This window comes from Canis lupus, chromosome 37, assembly GCF_011100685.1.
Source record: "Canis lupus familiaris isolate Mischka breed German Shepherd chromosome 37, alternate assembly UU_Cfam_GSD_1.0, whole genome shotgun sequence".
NCBI lineage: Eukaryota > Metazoa > Chordata > Mammalia > Carnivora > Canidae > Canis > Canis lupus.
Window position 1 is genome coordinate 6,324,860 of NC_049258.1, and position 24,012 is coordinate 6,348,871.

At 33.4% G+C, this 24,012-nt stretch overlaps 1 protein-coding gene across 2 annotated transcripts in view; it reads right to left on the reverse strand.

Annotated features, from left to right (window-relative positions):
- Positions 1-24,012, reverse strand: part of PGAP1 (post-GPI attachment to proteins inositol deacylase 1) — a 68,957-nt gene that overhangs the window by 15,869 nt on the left and 29,076 nt on the right. The window contains exons 8-19 of one of the 2 annotated variants that reach the window (XM_038585231.1): positions 22,912-23,017; positions 22,209-22,264; positions 19,823-19,906; positions 15,954-16,000; positions 15,126-15,177; positions 10,806-10,883; positions 7,842-7,917; positions 5,015-5,088; positions 4,859-4,910; positions 4,317-4,383; positions 3,743-3,851; positions 2,058-2,096 (exon numbers count right to left, since the gene is read on the reverse strand). In XM_038585231.1, the coding sequence (XP_038441159.1) occupies positions 2,058-2,096; positions 3,743-3,851; positions 4,317-4,383; positions 4,859-4,910; positions 5,015-5,088; positions 7,842-7,917; positions 10,806-10,883; positions 15,126-15,177; positions 15,954-16,000; positions 19,823-19,906; positions 22,209-22,264; positions 22,912-23,017 (840 nt within the window). The remainder of the gene's footprint in view (positions 1-2,057; positions 2,097-3,742; positions 3,852-4,316; positions 4,384-4,858; positions 4,911-5,014; positions 5,089-7,841; positions 7,918-10,805; positions 10,884-15,125; positions 15,178-15,953; positions 16,001-19,822; positions 19,907-22,208; positions 22,265-22,911; positions 23,018-24,012) is intronic. The other variant, XM_038585232.1, reaches the window with a different exon arrangement.

Consider the following 24,012-nt stretch of genomic DNA (forward strand, 5'->3'; position numbering starts at 1 on the left):
ACACATTCAAATTGTAGACATGCTTCATTTGTGTTAGTATTTGGCACAGTATTTCTTTACATTTCAAATTAGATGCCATCATTAAAAAATTAAAAAATGTTTACCTAAATATTCAGTTTCTAGTTTCTCTTAAAATCTAAGGATTGGGCAATATTACACTTCATTCTTACATAGAAATGATTTACTAGTTCATATAATTCTCTTGAGAAAGTAACTTCTGGTTTCTTTGCCCTCTTTCATTAGAGTAACTAAAGAATATGTAAATATTTTTTCTTTCCTTTTCTGAAAAAAATTAATTTGATGGAAAATTGTCTAATCAAAGGCTAAAGATTTTCTCAAGTGGTTTCTCTTTATTCTTCTCAGTCCTCTTCTTCTTTAGAAAAAACATTATTTATTTATTCATGAAGACACAGAGAAGCAAAGGGAGAGGGAGAAGCAGGCTTCCTGCAAGGACCCCAGTGTGAGCCTCGATTCCAGGACTCGGGGATCATGCCCTGAGCTGAAGGCAAATACTCAACCACTGAGCCACTCAGGCATCCCTTCTTCTCAGTCTTCTTTGACTGAATCAGCAACTTTGAAAATATGTATTATTTTTAAAAGATGAATAATATATACATCTTCAACTCATTCCCCTGTTCTCAAGCTAAATTTTTAAACAGACATAAAGAATATCTTATATCTTTTCAGTAATTTGAGAAGGACTTAATTACCACAAATTCTCTGACATTTAAAAAAGTACCCACCTTTGATCCTATAATATCTACATATCTTCTTTTTTTAGATTAATTTCCTTGCCTAAACAAGAATACTAGTATGTCCTCCTCTGGTGGACATATAATTATGCCTGGCTATCAAGTATCAAGCTAACTTGACTTTTCTTGTCTCTAACCTGAATTACGAGCCCCAGGGATTATATGGATAAGACAGTATGTTGTATTTTGAGCCCTACCACCGTGTACAGTAACATGCCTTTTGGACATACTAAAAATACAATAGCATCAATTCTTCCCCTATATTCCAAGATGTAATTTTTCTTTTTTTCCACCTATCCCCTATAATTTTTCTTAAAAAAGGTTCCTTAACAAGCTAGAGAATTTATTATAACTATCCATGATGCTATTTTCCAATTTATACCAACATTTAACCTTCTCTTTCTAATGTAGCATATTTTACACACGGAATTCAAATTTTCTAATGTTCACAAATTTAATAATAATCGCCATCTAGTTCTCACCAGGTTGTTGTGAGAATCAAATGAGATAATGCATATAAAAATTTTGATTTAATTTTGATTTGTAAGTTTTATAAATTATAGAATTAAAGGACTTAAACTTTAAAATTCTGCTATGCCTGGATTATAAAACACAACAGGCAAAAAAATAAAATAAAAATAATAGAAGGCACAATAAAATTTTAATGAATTTTAAAGCTATTATATAATTTTTCTGACTAATCATTATTATTTATGCCTAGGTTACACAATTCTGCAAATTATAATGATGTTGAGTGTACTTTCATAGTTCTATGACTTGATAAATTATTTTTGTAATACTATTTGCTTATGAACATTAGAAAGACACTCCCGAAAAGGATTTAAAGTATTTGAACATGTTTATTTTTAATATAATTTACTTTTTATTTTTACAAACTAAACACACACAACATAAAAAGTTATTTGAAAATGTTCATTTCTATGACAGAGCCTACTAATTTTACTAGACTATTAATTATGGTATAGTATGAGCAACATGATATCTTAATTTGTTTGAGAATCAGGAATCAGCTCTCACTTGTAGAAATCAAAGCATCACTTTAAAGCCAGGGGTGGCCAACTATGATTTGTCTGCCAAGAATGGCTTTTCAATTTTATTAAAGTGGGAAAAAAGCAGAAAAAGGAAAGATGAAAAAGAAAGCAGCTGTAGTAGTAGCAGGAGCAAGAGATGATATTTGGTTTGTTAAAATATTTTATTATCTTGCCCTTTCCAGAGAAAGTTTACAACCCTTGCCTTATAATACTTATTTACAAGGCAATCAATAATCAACCAGAAATCTCTTACCTGTCCAAGTATTTGTGAAAAGGAAGTCTTAACTGTCACCTAGTTTAAAATAATCATTAAAAGAAAAAAAAGGTTATTTCTCCTGAAACCTTCTAGTTCACATTTTATTAAATTGAGCACTTTTGCACATCTCTAAGCACAATCATTTATTTTTTAATAATCAACCTAAATGCACTTAGAGTCTTGTAAGAATCCTCTGACAACAAATTTTAACTTATATGAAGCGTAGTTTTATTGTTCAGTATATTTTCCTGGATTCTAATTTTTTGACAACTGGATGAATGCTATGGTACATATGGTAACCTTTTACTAACTAGAATATTTGATTAACCAGAATATCTTAGTACCAGATCATGCAAGCTAAAGAAAATGATTGAATGACTGAATCTAGAAGCTATACATATGTTTGCTGAACAATTAAGCACAAATTAATCTACATATAACTAATATTTTAAAATCCCAAACCTACTACTGTGTAGCACTAGGTATAGTTAAGCTAAGCCATTTCTAAGTAAATTTCATAAAAATAAATTTCATATGAGATAAGATCAGGAACAAACAGAGCATATTTGGTAACATTTAAGCCAAAACAATATTTTAAAAAGAAATTCATTATTAATTATCTCTATTATAAATACAGCTTTTTTGATATTAGGAAGTCTGGGAAAAGGAAATACGTATTTCATATGGAAATGATAAAATGACTATTCAAAATACTTTTAAAAACATAAAGTACTTATAAAAACATGAACATTTTAAGAGTGTGCAGTATTTGGAGCCAAATTATTAATGCAATTCTCACTATTGCTATTAGAAATATGAAGGCACATGTTAAAAACCATCACAGCCTTACAAGATCCTTCAGTGTTAAAACAGAAAACAAGATACCAAAGCATTAATAAATTCCACAAAATCTAAAATAACTCATAGCTTAGGTCCAACTGAAACTTGTTGCTACCTATATAGTCTATCCTACCAATTCTAGCTCACTCCAAGAAAGTTCTAATGAAGAATCTAAATATCTAAGGTTGGCTTAAAGGAACTGAATAGAAAGAAGATATTTCACATAAACCAGAAACTGCCATTAAAATGTATACTTCAATCTCTTAAATCTGGAATCCTTAGAACCCGGGATGTTCTGATACAGAGGGAATCTTGTAGTTCATGAATCCTTAAGAGTAAATGTTTTTCAAGTCTATTTTCCCTTCTCTGGAGCAGAGATGTACTGTGATTGTAAAACAAACACAGCAGGCATACTGCTCTGCACATATTAACGACAATAGATTTTAAAAGCTAATGAAAAGGAAAGATTCTCAAACTTATCCAGTGGAGCTGGAAACCATTACATATCATGGCAATTGTTTCAGTAAAGTCATGTCAGCTGATTTCATGATGTTCTTCAATTTATACAGAATTCTGGACTTTGGGCTTCCAAATCTAGAACGTTAATCTATAGTATCAATTTTTATTTCTATTACTTCTTAAGATGTATACTTTTAATGGTTCAGCTAAGGAAATACAGGTGGTGCTAAAAGGCAAAATGGAGAATATTTAAAGCACCATAAATGTCTATTACATATTTATATTGGTTTCCACATTGCCATGTATCTAAGGCTAATATAAAAATATATTGGCTATTTATTCAATAATTATTATCTTAAAAATTAAGTAAATATACAACTTACTTCATACTGACAATCTGAAGATGTATACATTTTTAATAATGCTACATGGCTGTCATTTTCTGGTTGAGCAATATGTAGTTTCAGAGAAATTTCTGTGGAAGATGGTACCCTGAAAAGATAACTTAAATATTAATTCTCAAATACAAAATGCTGTTTTCTGTCCATCACTCAGTCCTCACACAACACAATGAAACAATGAAGAGGAAGACAGTTGTCAGACATGTTATTATAAATGGACACTTTTCCAAATGTACCACAGTTGTTTGAATGCTCTTTCATCTAGGATAGGCACTGGAGGACAGTCTAGGAAGGGGTGATGATCCAAGCAAATACGGTTTAAATTCTAGATCATTCAGACAGATAAAAATACTATATTATCTTAAAATATTATCTTATGAGCACAGTGCTACCTAACAGATAGTTACATTTTATTAAGAAGCACTTAAATAAAAAAATAATAATAAAAAGCACTTAAATAGTTTCATTAAAATTGCACTATGATTTAAATAAACCAAGCAGAATATGTATTATTCAAAATGACCAAAGTTTAAGATAAACTCTTTCATTTACTTACTGTGCAATAGTTAGTGAATCTTCATAAGACCAAGGAATATGAAGTTTATAGATACTAGTTATTTCTTCTGTGAAAATATAAAGGAAATACATTATTAACCTTATGTTACACTAAATGTTACATAAGCTACTATAATATCTAACTACATAGTTACTCATTTCATAAAAAATAACCGGTAAGAGTTATATCACGTAAGAAATTATGGAAAATTATTAAATAATGTCTATTAAGACTTAAAATAGATATTAGGCCATATGGGAAGTATTAAGAAACTGGTAAAAAAGCTAAATCTGAATTACTACTATAATGAGACAGAAGGATACATAGTATTTTTTAAATGTAGGTATTTAAACTGATATAGTTGAAGATGCTTAGTGTTAAGAAAGGGTCTATGTTAAATCTCTTGGAAATATAGACAACTTTTCTACTATCATATATTTAATTTTAATTCACATAAAATAAACAAGTTTTATAGAAAATTCAAACAAAGATCTATCGATTATTCAAATGACAATATCATTCTTCGCAGAAAATACACTTACCTTTGACTCCTGAGCACTTGCTTACTACATTGATTTTAAAAGCCTGGTAAATCTAATAAGAGTTTGACCACAAAGACAAAAAAAACAAAAGTTTATTGGTTTGCTTAACTAAATAGTAAAGTAAAATTAAATGCTTGTTATAATCAGAATAATTACCTGTCCAAAGTTTAGGAGTTCTATATTATAAAACAGACCACTTGTATTTAATATCACTTTGCTTGAAGACAGTCCTGTTGAATTGAAAGTACTGTATTACTTATAATACCAAACAGTTTTTTTTAAAAAGTACTGATTGCTTACCAATGTTTAACTAATGCTAATATACTTTTAATATTAAAAAAGAGTTTATAGGTTTTCATTTCCATTATGTAGGCATGAACTCCTAAAGTTCCTAACCTAGGGATCCCTGGGTGGCGTAGCGGTTTAGCGCCTGCCTTTGGCCCAGGGCGCGATCCTGGAGACCCAGGATCGAATCCCACGTCGGGCTCCTGGTGCATGGAGCCTGCTTCTCCCTCTGCCTGTGTCTCTGCCTCTCTCTCTCTCACTGTGTGCCTATCATAAGTAAATAAAAATTAAAAAAAAAAAATAAAGTTCCTAACCTCTTTCCATAAGCTCTGAACATTCATAATGTAATGTGTTTTAAAAAGTATGTATTTCCAATTTTGAAAAGGTATGCTTCCTTAGATCTCTTAATTTATGAATCCGTTAACTTTAATGAGATGAGTGATTCTGACTTGTCATGTCTGTATTGCTCTTAGAATATTTACCAAAAAAAAAAAAAAAAAAGTGGGTAAAAATCTAAAAGAAAGTTTCTGCTCTAAAGTAACAGATTCTTTTCACTAATGAAATATTAAAAAATACACATTTTCAGGATGGGCCATGTCAAAAAAGGCAAAGGGCCAATCTAAAATGAGCTCCCAATATCCAAAGTTGGAACAACTTAAGGAAATAAATGTAATGATAGTATTAAATTATAATCCAATGAAGAAAATAAATACCCATGAGTCATACTGACATAAACAAAAAGTAAAAAAAAAAAGGCAAGTAAGTAAATAAATGGAGAAGGAAAAACTTTCCTTTTATAAGAATTCCAATAAATAAAGAATACCAGTAATAATTGCCTCAGACTAGAACAACCAATGAATGCTAAAATTAGTGGGTTATTTTGAAGATAAAGGGTACTTAAACATTCTCAAAGTAGGTCCCACTCAAGACATTTATCCAATACAAAAAGGAAACAAATAAATTTACAGTGGTGGAACCTGGCAGACACCGCATTAATCAAGTAATCAAGGTTAACACTGCTAGAATTAGACTTGGCGACATGAGTCCAATCACAGGAAACACTAAGAAGTACACATAACTCCAGTGATATTCTTGCTAAAAATGCATAACCTGAATCTAATCTTAAGAAAGCATTAGACAAGTCCAAGTATTTGATATTCTACAAAATAACTGACAAATACTCTTCAAAAGGTGTCAAGCTTATGAAAGACAAGGAAAGATTGAGGAACTACCAAAGATAGAGGAAATGAACAGGACATGACAACTGTGGGAACCTGGAGAACACTGGTGGAAAAACTGATGAAAACCAAATAAAGCCTGTAGTTTAGTTAACAGTATTGTATGAATACTAATTTCCAAGTTTTGACAACTGTATTGTTTACGTAAAAGTGAGTGAAGGATATAGGAGAACTCTGCTCTTTCTGTAACTGTTCTGAGTGCTCAAAATCATTTCAAAATAAATTTATTTATTTATTATTTTTAAAATATTTTATTTATTTATTCATGAGAAACACACACACACACACACACACACACACACACACACAGAGAGAAAATGAGAGAGAGAGAGAGGGGCAGAGACACAGGCAGAAGGAGAAGCAGGCTCCATGCAGGGAGCCTGATGTGAGACTCGATCGCAGGGCTCCAGGATCAGGCCCTGAGCCAAAGGCAGACGCTCAACCTCTGAGCCACCCAGGTGTCCCCAAAATAAAATTTATTTACTTATTTATTTTTTCCAAAATAAAATTTAAAAGTATATTTAGTTACACGTATTTTACCACAATAAAAATGGTAAAAAATATTTAGAGAAAATCTTGAAACCTTCATAGGGCAGATTGCAATTTACACCTTATAATAACATTTTATTAAAAGGGCCACTATGTAGTATAAATTCATAGAAGAATACACACACATACACAGATACACACACACGATTACTTGCAAATGCATATGACTAGGGAGAAAGTTAAACTTCACTTCTCAGAAGATGACTGCTGTCCCAGTGTTAAATAAGAAACCACTGGACCACATCATATGGTTATTCTAAAAACTATATTTAAAATACACAATACTGGGATCCTTGGGTGGCGCAGAGGTTTATCGCCTGCCTTTGGCCCAGGGCACGATCCTGGAGACCCGGGATCGAATCCCACGTCGGGCTCCCGGTGCATGGAGCCTGCTTCTCCATCTGCCTATGTCTCTGCCTCTCTCTCTCTCTCTCTCTCTCTCTCTCTGTGACTATCATAAATAAATAAAAATTAAAAAAAAAAAGAAAAGAAAATACACAATACTTAATGTTAGAGGCTCTCCATTATTGCAACTGACTAGCAAAAACAAATCAGCACTCTGTTGAAAATAAAAATAGTTCTTGGGTGGTCAGTCAGTTGACTGTTGATTTCAGCTCAGGTCCTGACCCTGGGTCCTGAGTTCAAGCCTTGCTCTGGGTTCCACACTGGGCATCAAGCCTACTTAAGAAAAAAAAAAGGCAATTCTTAAGATTTCCAAAATCAGGGATGCCTGAGTAGCTCAGGGGTTGAGCGGCTACCCTTGGTTCCAGTCATGATCCTAGGGTCCTGGGATCAAGTTCCATATCAGGCTCCCCACAGAGAGCCTGCTTATGTCTCTGCCTCTCTCTGTGTATCTCTCATGAATAAATAAATAAAATCTAAAAAAAAAAATCTAAAATCAAAGTACTTACCAAAGGAAAAAAGATGAGTTACAGGAAGCTGAATGGATCTCGTCTCTTTTTTAAAGAATTCACAATCTATAACAAACTAAAATATAAAACATTGACTCATTAGGAAAAATAGAAATATGTTTATGGTAAAATATCTTTGCTTGATGTTTGAGTGGAAAATAAAAGTCTATAAATAAATTTTAGCTTTGCAGAAGCTATTACCTATCATATTCTAACTCTGGCTATACTTAAATGGCAACAATTACTCAAAGAGCCACGCTAAACTAAGAAAATTTGATAAACAAGCTTAACATAGTAAATTACTGGAGGATCACTTTTACAATAGCTGATGAATACCACAGTTTCCTTCCAGTTAGTTTTAGGTGTTTGTAGAATTAGGGACCTTTAAAGGATGGATCAAAGCATTAAGAATTAAGGTTAATTCAAGATTAATTAGAGATTTAGATAAAAATTTCCAAATACTTTCAAAGTCAAAAAGAAATGTGATTCTGTTACACTTACTATTTAAGAATCTCCTATAAATGATGTATCTGCAATACTCTAACTAGACTACAAGACTAGGAGATGGACATATTGCCATTCATCTACAGATGGCTGAAGTTATTTGTATAAAATTATTTCAAACTAGTGATTCGAATAAAGGTTTACTATCTAGAAAGCAAGAAAAAGAAATGCTACCCGTACCTAAGAATTCAAGGGTCTATCTAAATCTCTAATTGGCCTTAATTATTTTGTTTTCTGTCATAAAAAAACCACAAATAATTCCATATTTACATTTTGAAAAGTATATTGTCAGTTGACTGCAAAAAATTTTCAAACTGTATACTTAAATGTATGTATCCTGATGATGGGTTAAAACAGATATGTAGAAATTATAAAAGGTCTAAATTAACATCCTTGTGAGTCTGGGTATGCAACAATAGAGTCAGCAAGTGTTACTTTCCAAAGACCATTAAGACACATTAAGTATTCATTAGGCACTAAGGCTGGCTATTTGTGAAAGGCTCATTAATTTCTTGGAAAAACCAGACAGAGCCTTTCCAAGGTTGGGAAAGATGTTTAAATTCATTCAAAACCAACTTACCGGACAGAAAAAAAAACCCTAAAGAGAGGTTTTTATTTTTATTATAAATTTTTTTTTAAAATTTATTTATTTATGATAGAGAGAGAGAGAGAGAGGCAGAGACATAGGCAGAGGGAGAAGCAGACTCCATGCACCGGGAGCCTAACGTGGGATTCGATCCCGGGTCTCCAGGATGGCCCTGGGCCAAAGGCAGGCGCTAAACCACTGTGCCACCCAGGGATCCCTAAAGAGAGGTTTTTAGAATTGCAGATTTTGAATTACCCCTTACCTGAGCTAAACAAAACAAAACAATGAATTCATTATAAGGTACTTGTGAGACTCAGTCTTTGAGTTACCTCCCAACTACATTCCCTTTTCCCTTTATCTTTAAATTTTTCCTAATGGTTCTGGCCTCAAATCTCAACAACTTCTCATTAAAGAAGTATTTTTTGAGGATTTACATGGCAGGAAGTTGCTAAAGGTTAAGGATGCAAAGTAGAATAAAATCTATTTGGTCTTACTCCCAAAGAATTCACAATATGATGACAGTAATAGAGAGATAAATAAATTGTAATTCAGCATAATTCCTCAAAGAAGTTATAAATAAGGTGTCATGGAAGTAAGAGGTTACCGGGACAAGTCATGAAAAGACTAACAGGAACATTGAGGTTAGATACTGAAGGATAAGTTTGTTGGGTGAAACGTGGAAAGGGAAATAAAGGGTCTTTTACTTCCATCTTCTTCATCTTCTTGCTCAGCCCCGCCACCGCCCACCCCCCCCCCCCCCCCCCCCCCCCCCCCCGCCACCAGTTTCTCTCAAAAATCACCATCCTTTTATTTCTACTCTTACTTCCCTAGTTCAAACCCTCATAATCCCTTAGGTAGCAGCTCATCTCTCTGATTCTAATCCATGCACATCATAAATAGATTCATCTTCCAAAATGGCTCTGATCTCATTTCTGTTACTGTGAAAATCCTTCAGCTGCCTACTAACTCCTGAATTCTATGAAGTTCTCTGCATCTTCCAACTGAGGTCCTCCATAGTACCATGAACTGCTTTCCCAGACTTTTCTTCTACTACTATTCTCATCATGGTGGCCATCTTTTTAAAATTACTATTCACTGTTTTCCAAACACTTTCATACTTCCATGCTTAGATTTCATAATTTCTTTGTCCCAGCAGTGCTGTTCATGGTAACTTTCTGCAATGATGTTACTATTGAGCATCTGGAATGTGGCTAGTACAACTAAGGAACTGAATTTTTAATTTTATTAGTTTTAATTACTTGTAATTTAAATAGCCACATGTGCTAGTAGCTCCCATATTGGACAGCTCAGGTCTACAATGCTCATCCTACCCATAAAAACATAACTACACTTTTTTTTTTCATAACTATACTTTAGGGCAAATTTAAATATCATCTCATAATAAAGCCTTTCCTCATTCTATCATTCATTTCCCTTTTTATACTTTTCATTTATTTGCTATATTCTGATTTGTATTATATTTTTGGGTACCTCTTTTATTCTCACTCTTCCATTTCCAAATGTTTCTCTCTCCCTACCCAACAATACGTAGCTTTTTGAGATTAGGATTCATGTCTTATTTGTGTGCCTCCTATAATTCCACAGAGTCTTGCACATAAAAGGGTACTTAATAATGAATAGATTTTGAAAGACTAATTTATAAAGTTAGTTCCCACTTTAAACACAGAGACTTGGGTTTATTCTGCTTAGTTCAAGTTATAGTAGACGATCCTAATGATTTAACAGTCTTAGGTGGATCATCAAACAGGCCATTGTTTCAGATAAGCACTATGCTGAAGAATTCATCAGAAAATAACTTATTTAGCCAGAGTATCCACAAAACATTCCGATAATAACTTTAATCCATTTGTTACCTTACTTCCATGAACAGATGGCACATAAACAACAAGATGAGACAAAGATGGATAATCTTGAAGTCTTAACGTCAGAGACTAAAAAATAAATAAATAAAAAAACATCAAAAGCTGATTCTATTTCTGAGGGTATATAGAACTTAAAGCATGTTAAAAGATATATTACAAACACTTATTTCTTGCTTAATTGGTTATAAAGAAACTGATTTCAAACTTTACATTTAGTACCTTTTAAAATGCCTATGTTTGGGGGATCCCTGGGTGGCTCAGCGGTTTAGCACCTGCCTTTGGCCCAGGGCGTGATCCTGGAGACCCAGGATCGAGTCCCACATCGGGCTCCCTGCATGGAGCCTGCTTCTCCCTCTGCCTGTGTCTCTGCCTTTCTCTCTCTGTATCTCTCATGAGTAAATAAATAAAATATTAAAATAAAATAAAATAAAATAAAATGCCTATGTTTACATTTTCAGGTCAATTATCTTCTGAGGTCAATCCCTAATAGTTTTGTAAATATGGACTGTCAAAAATATTCCTTGAACTGTATCCCTTCAGGTAAAACAAATGACACTTAATAGTAAATATAATTATTTCCATATCTGGTATCTTTTATAATTTGTCGATTTGTTCTTTATAACATTACAATATGATTTCTACACTTATTTTGGTAGCATATGACAAAGAGCATTCAAATAGTTGATGAATGAATGAATGCTACAAAACAGAGTTGCAACTTAATCTCAAATGATTCTAATCTAGCCCAAGCAGTAGAGTTGTTGTCTAATGATGTATATGAATATCATCCCCCAGAACTTATTCAGTAAATGACACGAAGACATAATAAGACCTCATCAGATGAACATCTATTTTCAAAATTAAGACCAGATCCTATAGTCTATACTTTGAGGGATGAATAGATAAGAGATTGGTCTATTTAATGAAAAGCCAGAGCACCAAATACGGTTTTTATTTATTTTTAATTTTTTTAAATTTTTATTTATTTATGATAGAGAGAGAGAGAGAGAGAGAGAGGCAGAGACATAGGCAGAGGGAGAAGCAGGCTCCATGCACCAGGAGCCCGACGTGGGATTCGATCCCGGGTCTCCAGGATCATGCCCTGGGCCAAAGGCAGGCGCTAAACCGCTGTGCCACCCAGGGATCCCTAAATACGGTTGGTTATTTATTTATTTATTTATTTATTTATTTATTTATTTATTTAATACGGTTTTTAAATCCAGGTTTTATCCTAAAGTAGATATGGGGGCAGCAATAGTTATACATGGTAACAATTTGTAGGCATTTAGAAACTTTTTTCACATTAAGAAACTTCTGCAGTTAACTTTCTCCAGTGTTCTTCAGAAGCACCTATGTGAGCAAATTGAACAGAAGTGCTGAAGCTAAAGAACTGTCAACAAATGGCACTCTAACAATCTGACTAGATTCACCTGTGAGTACTTTTGACTACTAGGCTTCCCCTCGACTTACTTAGCAACATCTCCGCAACAGACGTATAATGTTCTAATGTAAGTGAGAAAGCCTTAAAAGGGCCTCACAAACCACAGCAACAGGCAACTGAGACCAACCAGATGGTAGACAGTATGAAAGATAAATTAATTTGAAAGCACCATGGTTACTCTGTGTGGCTATCCACTCTACTAGCTTTTGTTACTTATTTTCAAGAATATTTTTTTTCCTCAAGAATTTCTTTGTTAGAAAAAAAAAAAAGAATTTCTTTGTTAGGATTAGAATACTTTAAAAAGGTAACAGTGTCAAAAAATTTCCTTATAAAGTTCCTACATAGTTATAATATCAGTAGGAACTTGACAATTTTATCATATTCATGAAATTGTCAGGTTGACAAGTAAGATTAATAGGAAGTTTGGAAATTTTTCAGTGTTTTAAGGGTAAAATTCCTTTAATGCTGAGACAACACACACAGGAAATCAAACAGGTTTCAATGTACAGAGCAAAGCTATGGTGCTAACGTATGCCTAAGGCAAAGTAGTGATAATATAGTTTTCTTATACAAGTTAGTTACCTTTAGAAAGGTGATTTTTTTGTTTTCGACAATAAATTCATTTTGGCTTACCAAATTTTAGCCTGCTATGTTTTGTGTGTTTTTAGAAACTTTTTCATTGTACCCATGACAGGAAAATTCCATACGATTGGTACTTAAAAATTGAATTTATAGGTGCTTTGCTGGAGTCTTCTATTAATAGTTCAGTCAGCAGAAATAGTAAGAATGTATGATTCTCATCTGATAGTACTTTTGTTGAGATGATATAAATATGAATGAAAGTCATAAAATCTTTTCACTTGTATCTTTTCTTTCTCTTCAACTTGATGGCAAAAGAACTATGTCCTTTTTATAAATGGCTAACATATATCATTTTTATTTTCATTAAAATGGAGACGTTTATCTGTTTTTAACAATCATAATCCTCTTCAGCTGAGAACTCCTAAGATTGTAGAATATTATAATCCTTATTTTCTAAACTTCTCTCTCCCATTTTCCCCCTCTAAATTTCAGGCGGCTTTTAATGCTGCTGGCAACTTGTTCCAGCATGCACTATAAAAAGCTAGCAGCAGCTGGGTGACCTGGTTTTGACTTAGGTCATGATCTCAGGGTCATGAGATTAAGCCTCTTGTCAGGCTCCCTGCTCAGAAGGCGAATCTGCTTGAGACTCTTATTCCCTCTCCCATTGCCCCTCCCCTCATGTGCACTCTCTCTCTCTCTCTCTCTCTTTCTGAAATAAATCTTGGGGGGAGGGGGGAAGTAAGCAGCTGGGATAGCTTGTTCTCCTGCTTTTCTGCCAACTGTGTCTTATATTTAGAAGAAACACCACAGGGGTCTAGAACTAGATGAATACATTGTTGAATATTTGAGATTAAAAATATACATGAGGATTTTATTATTTAAAAAGTAATTTTTTAAAATCAAGCAAATAACATTCTACCCAGATTTTAGTAATTTATTTCTTCTTAACTCTTAAACTACTGTTTGGATAGGATACATAACCCAATTTCAATATTCAAGGAAAGATTTATGAAAAATTATTAAGTATATCCTACTACTTTTGTTTTGCTCCTAAAGGTTAGGATAGGACCAGTGAGAGACATTAAAATGTTCATATGAGTCTAATCACTTTCCTACAATATTTTTTTCTTGAATACAAAGCCATATGAATGAATATGACCAAGGTGATAGAAAAATAACTGCAACCATTCCAAAGTCAAGCAACTTACATCCTTCTGTCATCATTCCTCTCTGTTAGTATAGTACAGATTGACTGTATTCTGAATAAATATACAGATAAATAACTGAGTTGGATTGGGAGATGATTGGGAACAACCCTGATGGCTTCACTTTCAAGTTTATGAGGCTAGTATTTATTATGAAAAACTACTTTTAAAGAAAGACTACTTTTGAAGACTGAAAATTATCACTCCCGGTATAAGACTATAAATTATAGTAAATACAGGGGATCCCTGGGTGGTGCAGCGGTTTGGCGCCTGCCTTTGGCCCAGGGCGCGATCCTGGAGACCCGGGATCAAATCCCACGTCGGGCTCCCGGTGCATGGAGCCTGCTTCTCCCTCTGCCTGTGTCTCTGCCTCTCTGTCTCTCTCTGTGTGACTATCATGAATAAATAAATAAAATCTTAAAAAAATATATATATATATATATAAATTATAGTAAATACAGCTGAGAAATTAAACAGGTAATTTCATCAAATTTTAGAATTGTTTTATTTTCTTAACAATATTAACTTTTTGTAAGAAGGCTTGCTGACCTATCAGAGTTACTTAAGGAAATCACAAACAATTATTAAATAAATCCCATGTAGTACTAGATAAAGTAGAGTTATCCAAGTGCCTGATCACAAAGTGATGTTGAAGGAGATCTGGAAAATTACTTTATGCCACTTTGAGATGCTCACTTTCCTACTACAGGTCTTCTCCCAAAAACTCAAACTACTACTCAGCTTCTATTTTAAGATAGACCATTCCAAATATACCATCAAGATGAATTTTAAAAATTTATCTAGCTCTTGGTATGATACTGTAATATAGAGCTTTCATTAGAGGATTTATAATACAGAGATTTCATTAGAGGGTTTTCATTAGAGGATTGTTAACTCACAGTTTTTATCCCTGAAAGTTAAACAAAAATTGCATGTTAAAATATATTTCCAGAGAAAATATTTATAAAATATATGTTAGCAAATCTCAATACTTAGATGAATTAATAAAAGACCATATTCTAAAATGCCTATAGACTCAAGTATTTTTCACCCAGATATTACCATTCTAAAGCCATAATTTACCTTGATTGTTGGCAGCAGTTCAGCTTTCCATGATAAATCAACTCCTTGCCGGCTTTGAAATGAATATGAAAATACAATTAAAGGACAAATATATTAAAATATTATAAATTATAAATAAGCTTCAGAGGAAAAAGAAACCATCTACAAACTTATCAGAGAAAGTTCTAATGAAGTGAAGTCCAATAAGTCTAATCCAATATACTCTTATCCATACAATCCTTTTGGGTGCAAAAAAATTGTTTTTCCTCACAACCATTTCAATGTTTGTAAATACTGATATGTTAATTTCCTTCATTTTTTATTTTAAAATCAGTATCATAGGGGTGTTTGGGTGGCTCAGTGGGTTAAGCATCTGTTTTTGACTTGGGTCATGATCCCAGGGTCCTGGGATTAAGCCCCACAGTGGGGTCCCTGCTCAGTGGGAAGTCTGCTTCTCCTTCTCCCTGCTTGTGCTCTCTTTTTCTCTGTCAAATAAATAAATAAAATAAAATAAATACTATAATGTAACATAGCAGAATGAGCTTAAACATGTATGTAGCTAAAATAGTTAAAAAGTGTGATTTGGGGTGCCTGGGTGGCTCAGTCAGTTAAGTATCCAACTCTTGATTTTGGCTCATGTCATGATCTCAGGGTGGTGGGATCAAGGCCCGAATCAGGCTCCATGCTCAGTTAGGAGTCTGCTTGAGATTCTCTCCCCTTTTCCCTTTGTCCCTACCCAATCCTCCTGGCTCCCTTTTTCTCTAACATAAACACATCTTTAAAAAGTATGACTTATTATTTCTATTGAGAAAAATGAACAATTGAGGTGCTTAGGTTCAAAAGACTTACCACATAGAAGTGCTGTTTATGCAGCCAAAAATCCAACTATTTGTATCCTGTTAATAACATAAAGCACACTAAATATTATAGAAAATAATTACATAAAATAGGCAGCTTTAACATTTTACTGTCATATGACAGGAGTAGTAGGCATGATGGAAACATAAAATAGCAACCTGTTATTCCAAAACATTTCCAAGCTATTCTCAAAGTCATACAGGTCAAGGGCAGTAGAGAAGTCTAATGTAAATATAGATAGATAAGCAAGTAACCCGGAACAGCAGTAAGAGAAAGAGTGACCTCTCTACAGCATATTGCCTAAGCAATTTTAATTTTTGAACAACACTTTTCAGAGTTCAGCAATGTCCATGCTTTAATTAGATAGTTACATAGTAAGTAACTACATTTTAAGTAAAAATAGAAGAATGAACACCTAGAAGTTGACTTTTTACAGAAAGAAAAAAAAATCCAGAGCCAAGTACTCTAAGTATAACTTGTTAGCTATCTTGAGTTCTTATTTGATTATTAGGCAAACCTTCTATGTAACTGAGAATGTGTTTAGATTGAAGGACAACTGCAAGGGCTCAAGATAAAAGCTAGGTATTACTTTATCAGGGTAACATGGGAATGCTGCAGAGATGGTATTGATATTTTAACAATATTATGTATTTATCTTCAGTCATTTAAGAGCAGTATGCCCAAAGATCTTCACTCTAACTTTTAAGGAAGTAGCAAGAGTGATGTTCCAAGAACTGATGATCCAAATAGTAAAATCCTACACCAAGGTCTAAGAGGATAAGAAACACTGCTCAGATAGCTACATAAATTTTTCCCTAATAAAGAGAGGATAGTGAAAATGAAATCAATCCTTTCATCCAACTAATATTTATGAAGTCCATTCTAGGGCTATGGGATTATGCTTAGCCTTCAAGAAAAAAATGATGAATGAGGCAGACATGGTCTCTGCCCTAATGGAGCTTAAATACAATGTAAAGACATTTTCTAAGAATATAGAAAAGAAAGCTGAAAGGAAACAAAAAACAATGTGGAATTTGTCTGCTCTTTATTGCTGGCAAAATACTTGTGTGATTTTTTTTTACGATTTTATTTATTTATTTATTCATTCATGAGACACACATACAGAGGCAGAGACATAGACAGAGGGAGAAGCAGGATCTCCACAGGGAGGCTGATGTGGGACTCGATCTCCAGATCCTGGGATCATGCCCTCAGTTGAAGGCAGATATTGAGTCATCCAGGCATCCCACTTGTGTGACTTCTATATCAGTTACCTGTGTTTCCCAGAATAATATGACATTATAAAGTAAGGTAAAAGAAAATATCTGCCTAGTTTAGACAAGGAAAATCTAGTAAGCTCTCAAGGTCCAACTCACCTTTGTAATGGGTTTTTGGAGCTACTAAGGGAGCCTATCTTCAAAGATAGCCCATGAACATGAAAGTTAATATTTTATACAACTACACTTTGGTGTATAGGAAATTCTGACTTATTCACCAAGTAGAAAAGTATTATTCAAGCCCACCTAAAGCATCACGTTGATATAATCTATAAAGTGTCAAAAGAACGATTTCAAGTTATCTAGTAAGCATCCCTAACTCAATTAATTATGAAAATTATACTGAAAATCTTAGAAAAAGTCACTCAAGAACTCTTAACCAATTCCTAAAGTATGCAGAAAAGAAAATGCTTCTTGATCATAAAATTCACAGATCTAAAAATAATCTATCTGTAGTAAAAAACGATACCCTCAGTGGCTACTAAAATTGTTAAATGAAAAACTAATTAGGAACTTTATAAAGGATAGACCATGCTGATACCACTTGAGTCCACAATAAGTCTTTCAGTCACTAAAGTGAGACAACTAGCTACTATATATCTTCTGGTAAGTATCTAGTTCTACTTATAAAACATTATTGCCACAAAAAAATTAATGGTAATTAAATAAAAAATTAATCAAGATTCTAAATCTAACTATCAGTGTACAGACAACATAAGGAAGAAGTACATGTTAAAAGATAACACAAGAGGTGAGCCTAGGGGGCTCAGCTGGTTAAGCTTCTGCCTTTGGCTCAGCATGATTCTGGGGTCCTGGGATCGAGCCTCTCCTAGGGCTCCCTGCTCAGTGGGGAGTCTACTTCTCTTTCTCCCTCTGCCCCCATCCCATGCTCTCTCGAACATTCTCTTTCTCAAATAAATACAACTTTAAAAAGAAAAAAAGACACCACAAGAATACTTAGCTAAACCCAAAATGTGGGAAATTCTGTAGAATATGTAACCCATTTGCTTAAACAAATAAATGGCATAGGGGGAAAAGAGAGGGCCATTATAAATGAAACTGAGGATCCATGAATCAAATATAATATGTGTACTGTTTAGATTCTGATTCAAATAAATCAACTTAGAATTTAACGGAAAAGAGGACAACTGAACATGGATTGGATATTACATGATATTAAGGAATTAATAATTTTGTTGGACGCAATGATATTATAGTCCCATGCACAATTCTTATGTTAGAAAACATATTGAAGTATTTAAGGATGCAAAGATAAAACACCTACAATTTGCTTTGAGAATGTTTCAGTCAAAAAAAGAGTGAGGAAGGGATAAATAAAAGTGGCAGGGTTGATAACTGTTAAAGCTATGTGATGGTTATGTGAGATTTCATTATCACAATCTCTCTACTTTTAGAAGATTGAAAACTTCTATAATACAAATTGAAAAGATTTTAAAAATTCACCACATGACTTTATACTAATTAATACCCATGGACCTTAATTATAGCAAAGGGATCTTCCAATAAGCCAAATGGAGAATTTGAACTTTGGCAAGGATTTTTCTCAATATAATACTGACATTCTGATTTGGAATTTAGTATTAAGTGAGTTTGGATATTTTAAGCCAGTAGCTTAAGGGTCAGATTCTCTTAAAATAAACTGCCCATCCAGATTTTTGGCTGAGAGATGCTAGTCTCTGTGAGAGATACAAATCTCTGGTCATCTCATTAAAATTAGTATTTATTAGTACCTAGCCCATGATGCTTGCCTATTATTTCTAAAGACTCTACTATATATCAAATGGCTGTATCTACCAACTAAGTGTCAGATTCTAGTTCTAAAGAGTAAAAAATAACCCAACAAAAGGGAGAAGTGGAAACAAATTATGAAAAACACAAATATAAAGAAACCTGGAAAATGCCCCCCCCAAAAAAAAATCAGAAAAGAGGGAAAAGAACCCAAATTGGGAACCAATTCCTGAAAATAAGAAATGCTGACAAATTATTAAATTATTACTTAAATATTCCTAATGTAACAAAGGGATGCTAAAGCATCAAACACCTTTTTTGACAATATATGATAGTAGGTATTCATTAAAAAGAAGTATATAAAATCATCACTTGGTAACTCTGAGTCTAACATTGTAACAAAGTTACTATTTTAGAGAATGTTTGGTATAAAAAGCTTTGTAAATTTAAGTATGGAAGCCAACAGAAAAACAGTATTTACTTCATAAAATCCCTACAAAATAGTTCTGTTTAAATATATCTTTTCTTTAAAGTACTACCAGAATTTTAGAATTAAAGGACATTTGAACTGAATTCCTTCATCCTAAATATAGTTTAAGGTAGAAAAACAGGGTGAAAGACCTAAAATAGAGCTAAAAGTATAATTTAATGGTAAATTATCAGCTATGGAAACATTTCAATTAATGCTTTTCAATCAAAACTCTGTTCCAAGTATTTTTCAACTTATTAGAATTAATAATAGTTCTTAGCTGAAGAAGAGATCTTAGATATTGAATCTTACAAACAAAAAAAAGTAGCCTTTTCAATTTATATACAATGTACCAATTATCTTACCAGCATGGTGCTCTGACAATAGACATGAGTGTAGATTTTCCGATGATTTGCAAGAGGAAATGTAAAATATATCTTATCAGATTCCTAAAAAAAAAAAAAAAGGAAAAATATAATAAAACTAAGAGAGTAGGTAATTTCATCATTCAAATATCCAGATAAAGCAATGAGTAATTATTCTAACTTTATCACTCTTGGTGTTGTTGAGAACTAATATTCTAGGAGTGGGAAGAAGATACAGATATCAGTCAAGGGTATCAGGTACCCTGCAGTCTTGACTATGTCTTGAAAACGGCAGTATAAATGGAAGGTTTTTTTTTTTTTTAATTTGGGTTTGGGCCTTTTTTTTTTTTTTTTTTTTTTTTTTTTTTTTTAAAGAGAAAGGCAGAGACATAGGCAGAGGGAGAAGCAGGCTCCTTATAGAGAGCCTGATGTGGGACTCAATGATCAAACTGGGATCTTGCCCTGAACCAAAGGCAGACGCTTAACAGCTGAGCCACCCAGGTGCTCCTGGTTCTGGCCTTATGATCAAGATAAAATACAATTCTTAGCTCTGACCACTGAAAAGGCCTAGAAAAGCTAACCCACTAGCTACAAATATCTCTAGTGGCCAAATTATGGTTTTTAGACACCATTACCCAAATAATAGGAGGAGCTCCTTAGAGAAAAAGTTGATTCAAGGTCTGGGGCAGGAAATGAACAAAATGAGCTTGAATATCTTCCTATACTAGGTACTGAAAAAACTATCAATAAAATACAAAGAGTGGCTTTACCTAAAAGATTCAGAAACCTAATTTGAATGGCTTCCACTGGTCAAAGACAGAAGAATTTTATATTTTAGATAGAAACAAATATATTTAAAATAGGAATTCATTATAGTACTAGAAGAAACAAACCAAAACCATTTATGATCACTGATGGAGGAGGCTTGTGAACCAACTTGCTATTCTGAAAACCAGTAAATATAAGATCCAAAGATCCAAGCAATTATAATTGTTTCCTTTTCTGATATGTTCCACTTTTAATAAATTTAGTAGATGAGAGATTTCACAATTTAGTGTTCTTGTTAAAAAAAAAATCAGAGTACCACCATTTTTTTAGCTTTTATTTTTTTAATTTTTTTTTTTATTTATGAGAGAGAGAGAGAGAGAGAGAGAGAGAGAGAAGCAGAGACACAGGCATAGGGAGAAGCAGGCTCCATGCAGGGAGCCTGATGCAGGACTCTATCCCCGGTCTCCAGGATCAGGCCCTGGGTCGAAGGCGGCGCTAAACCACTGAGCACCTGGGCTGCCCAGGGTACCACCAGTTTGCATCCTCCTAAATGAATTAAATGACTCTAGGCACTTTTTATCAATAGCTGCTAATATCACAAAAAAAGAGAGAGTCTAGCCTAAACAAAAACTGAATCTGATTAAGCAACTGAATCTGATCCAAGTATTATGGTATAGGAAAAGAGTAGACAAAGGAATATGCTAAATGGCACTGAAGGAATGTAATCAGCAAAATCAAGACTGTAAAACTCTATAGGACAAGTGATTTGTTTTTCAACAAGTAAGCTACAAAGAAAGAAAAGGGGTGGAGAAAGTATAAGAAATTAAAAGAAGAATAAGAGATATCAACAAATGACAATATGCGGACATTATTTGTAACCTCATTTAAACTGAGAAAAAATTTGAGTTACAATAAAACTGGAAAATTGAACACTAGATATTATTAAGGAATTATCATTAAGTTGTTTTAATATGGGAAAATATAGATAGTTATCTTTTTAAAAGAGTCTTTAATTTTGATTTATTTTCAAAAAAAAAATTTTTTTAACATAGAGCTCAATGCAGGGCTTAAATTCATGACCCTGAGATCACAACTTAAGTTGAAATCCAGAGTCATACATTCAATAAACTGAGCCCTAAGTCTTTATTTTTTTTTAAAATTATTTATTTGACACACAGAGAGAGCAAGTGTGCACAAGCAGGGGGAGAGGCAGGTTCCCCACTGAGCAGAGAGCCTGACCATCAGGCCCAATCCCAGGACCCTGGGATCAGATCTGAGCCAAAGACAGAAATGTAACTGAACTGAGCCACCCAGGAGCCCCAAGAATCTTTTTCTTTTTTAAAGATTTTATTTCTTTATTCATGAGGGACACAGAGAGAGGCAGAGGCAGAGACACAGGCAGAGGGAAAAGCAGGCTCCATGCAGGGAGTCTGATGTGGGACTCAGTCCTAGGATTCCAGGATCACACCCTGGGCTGAAGGGAGGTGCTCAACCATTGAGCCACCCAGGCGTCCCAAGAATCTTTAACTTTTAAAGATTAATAATAAAATGTAAACAAACAAACAAAAATAATAAAACGTTTTTGAAAAAAATTTTTAACCAGTGAGGGTATACTTACATTGTAAGCCACATAGGTCCATTTGGATACTTTTACTGGAACCCACATAGATGTCCCTAAGGTAAAGGAAATTAATTTGGCTTGTTTTTTAAATATTAAATAAAGAATGCTCACAAAGTACTTCTCGATTACAATAGGATTTGAAAAAGAATTGGTTTCCTGAACAATCACTATTTTAAAACAAAAAATCCAGTAAGATGTTATTTATGCTCATCCCCAATTAGCATTCACATCAAGTAAAGCATTTAAAATTTATTTGGTATCTTTAATAAAGTGTCAATAAAAAGGAAATAAATCATTTTATTTTCCGAGCTGAGTATAACAGGTATTATATTAACAGCAAAGGATATGCTCTTAAACCAAAAGAAGACTAAAAATGACTGATACTAAAAACTTAAGTCAATAAAAATTATAGTATTTTATGTGACTGTCAGGAAATAGACATTTAACTCTTTCTTTAAAATTTTCTACTTGTCATGTTATTTTTCAGAACAAAATTTTTATCAGCAACATCTTATAAGCTGTTTTTTCTCCTCTTTCCCTTCCTGAACCAAGAACTTTATAAGAAACCATCATAGAGAAAATAATAAAATATAACAGGATTATAATACCTGAGGTACCACAGTTTCAAAGACTTAGCTAATAACAAACTTACCTGAAAATAAAATTTGATTTAAAATAAAAACATTTTATTACCACCAACCTGTTAAGTCAGAAATTATTGCTGGATTTTCCTCAAAGTGTTTTGCTGGATGTCTTATAAAGTGGTGATTCAAAACTGACAATTTCTTCTTGGGATTCTGAGTTATCTAGAAAGAATAATGATACATTTTGAATCTTTTTATATCTACTGTTCACTGAAACTTTGCATCAAGTAATAATGATAAGAGCCAATAGTTACTTACTCCGGGCCAGGCACTGTTTGAAGTACTTAATATGTTACAAGAGCTCGAGGAGATAATAATCCTCTTATTTGCATTTTTAGGAAGAAACTAAAGCATAGAGAAATGAAGGAACTTGCCCAAGGTCATACTCCTGTTAAAGAGTCTGAGCCAGGATTCAAATTTAGGCAGTCTGGCTCCAGAGCCCATGCTTTCAATTATTATCAACTAATGTCTCTCAAGTAACAGTTACAAATTAAAAATCCAAAGGTATGGAGTCAGATGAGAACTTAAGAGATCCTCCAGTCTAGTGATTCCAACACACTAGTTTCCAAATTCAGACCAGTGCCAATCTCACAACAAAGAATTCACTGGTCATTAGAGAAAATACGAATTCCCAACTGCCCTTCCTAGGAAGCTACTTTGCTTTACTCCGTCTTACTTTCACTGTGTCTCAATATACTTTCTTTCGTGAAATGAAAATGAGAGCAGACAATAGGATTTTTTGTTGTCTGTTTTAAAATATCCTAGTAAAATAAATGTCTGCAACTTTATACCAGTTCCTCCCTTAAAGAAGAAGTACTTGGGTATAAAATCCATTAAAATCCATCTATTCAATTCTCTAGTTTAAGCACTGAGGCCTTAACAGGTAACTGATTTTCTCAACCACACAGTTGGACAGAGAGAATGACAATGAAATGACAGTGAGGACCCAGGTGAAAAGATTTACCCATTGAAAAGATTTGGAACCCCTTAGGAAGTCACACAGCATTTGCTTGAACATTTATTTCTAACTTGCTGTTGTGAAAGACTGCACATCCCAACTTTAACAATTCCTATGAGGAAAATGCTCTGCCATATTTAGAGCAAATCTCTGACTCCCTGTTACTTTGATAAATTAAGTTAGGGGCAGCCCTTCAAGA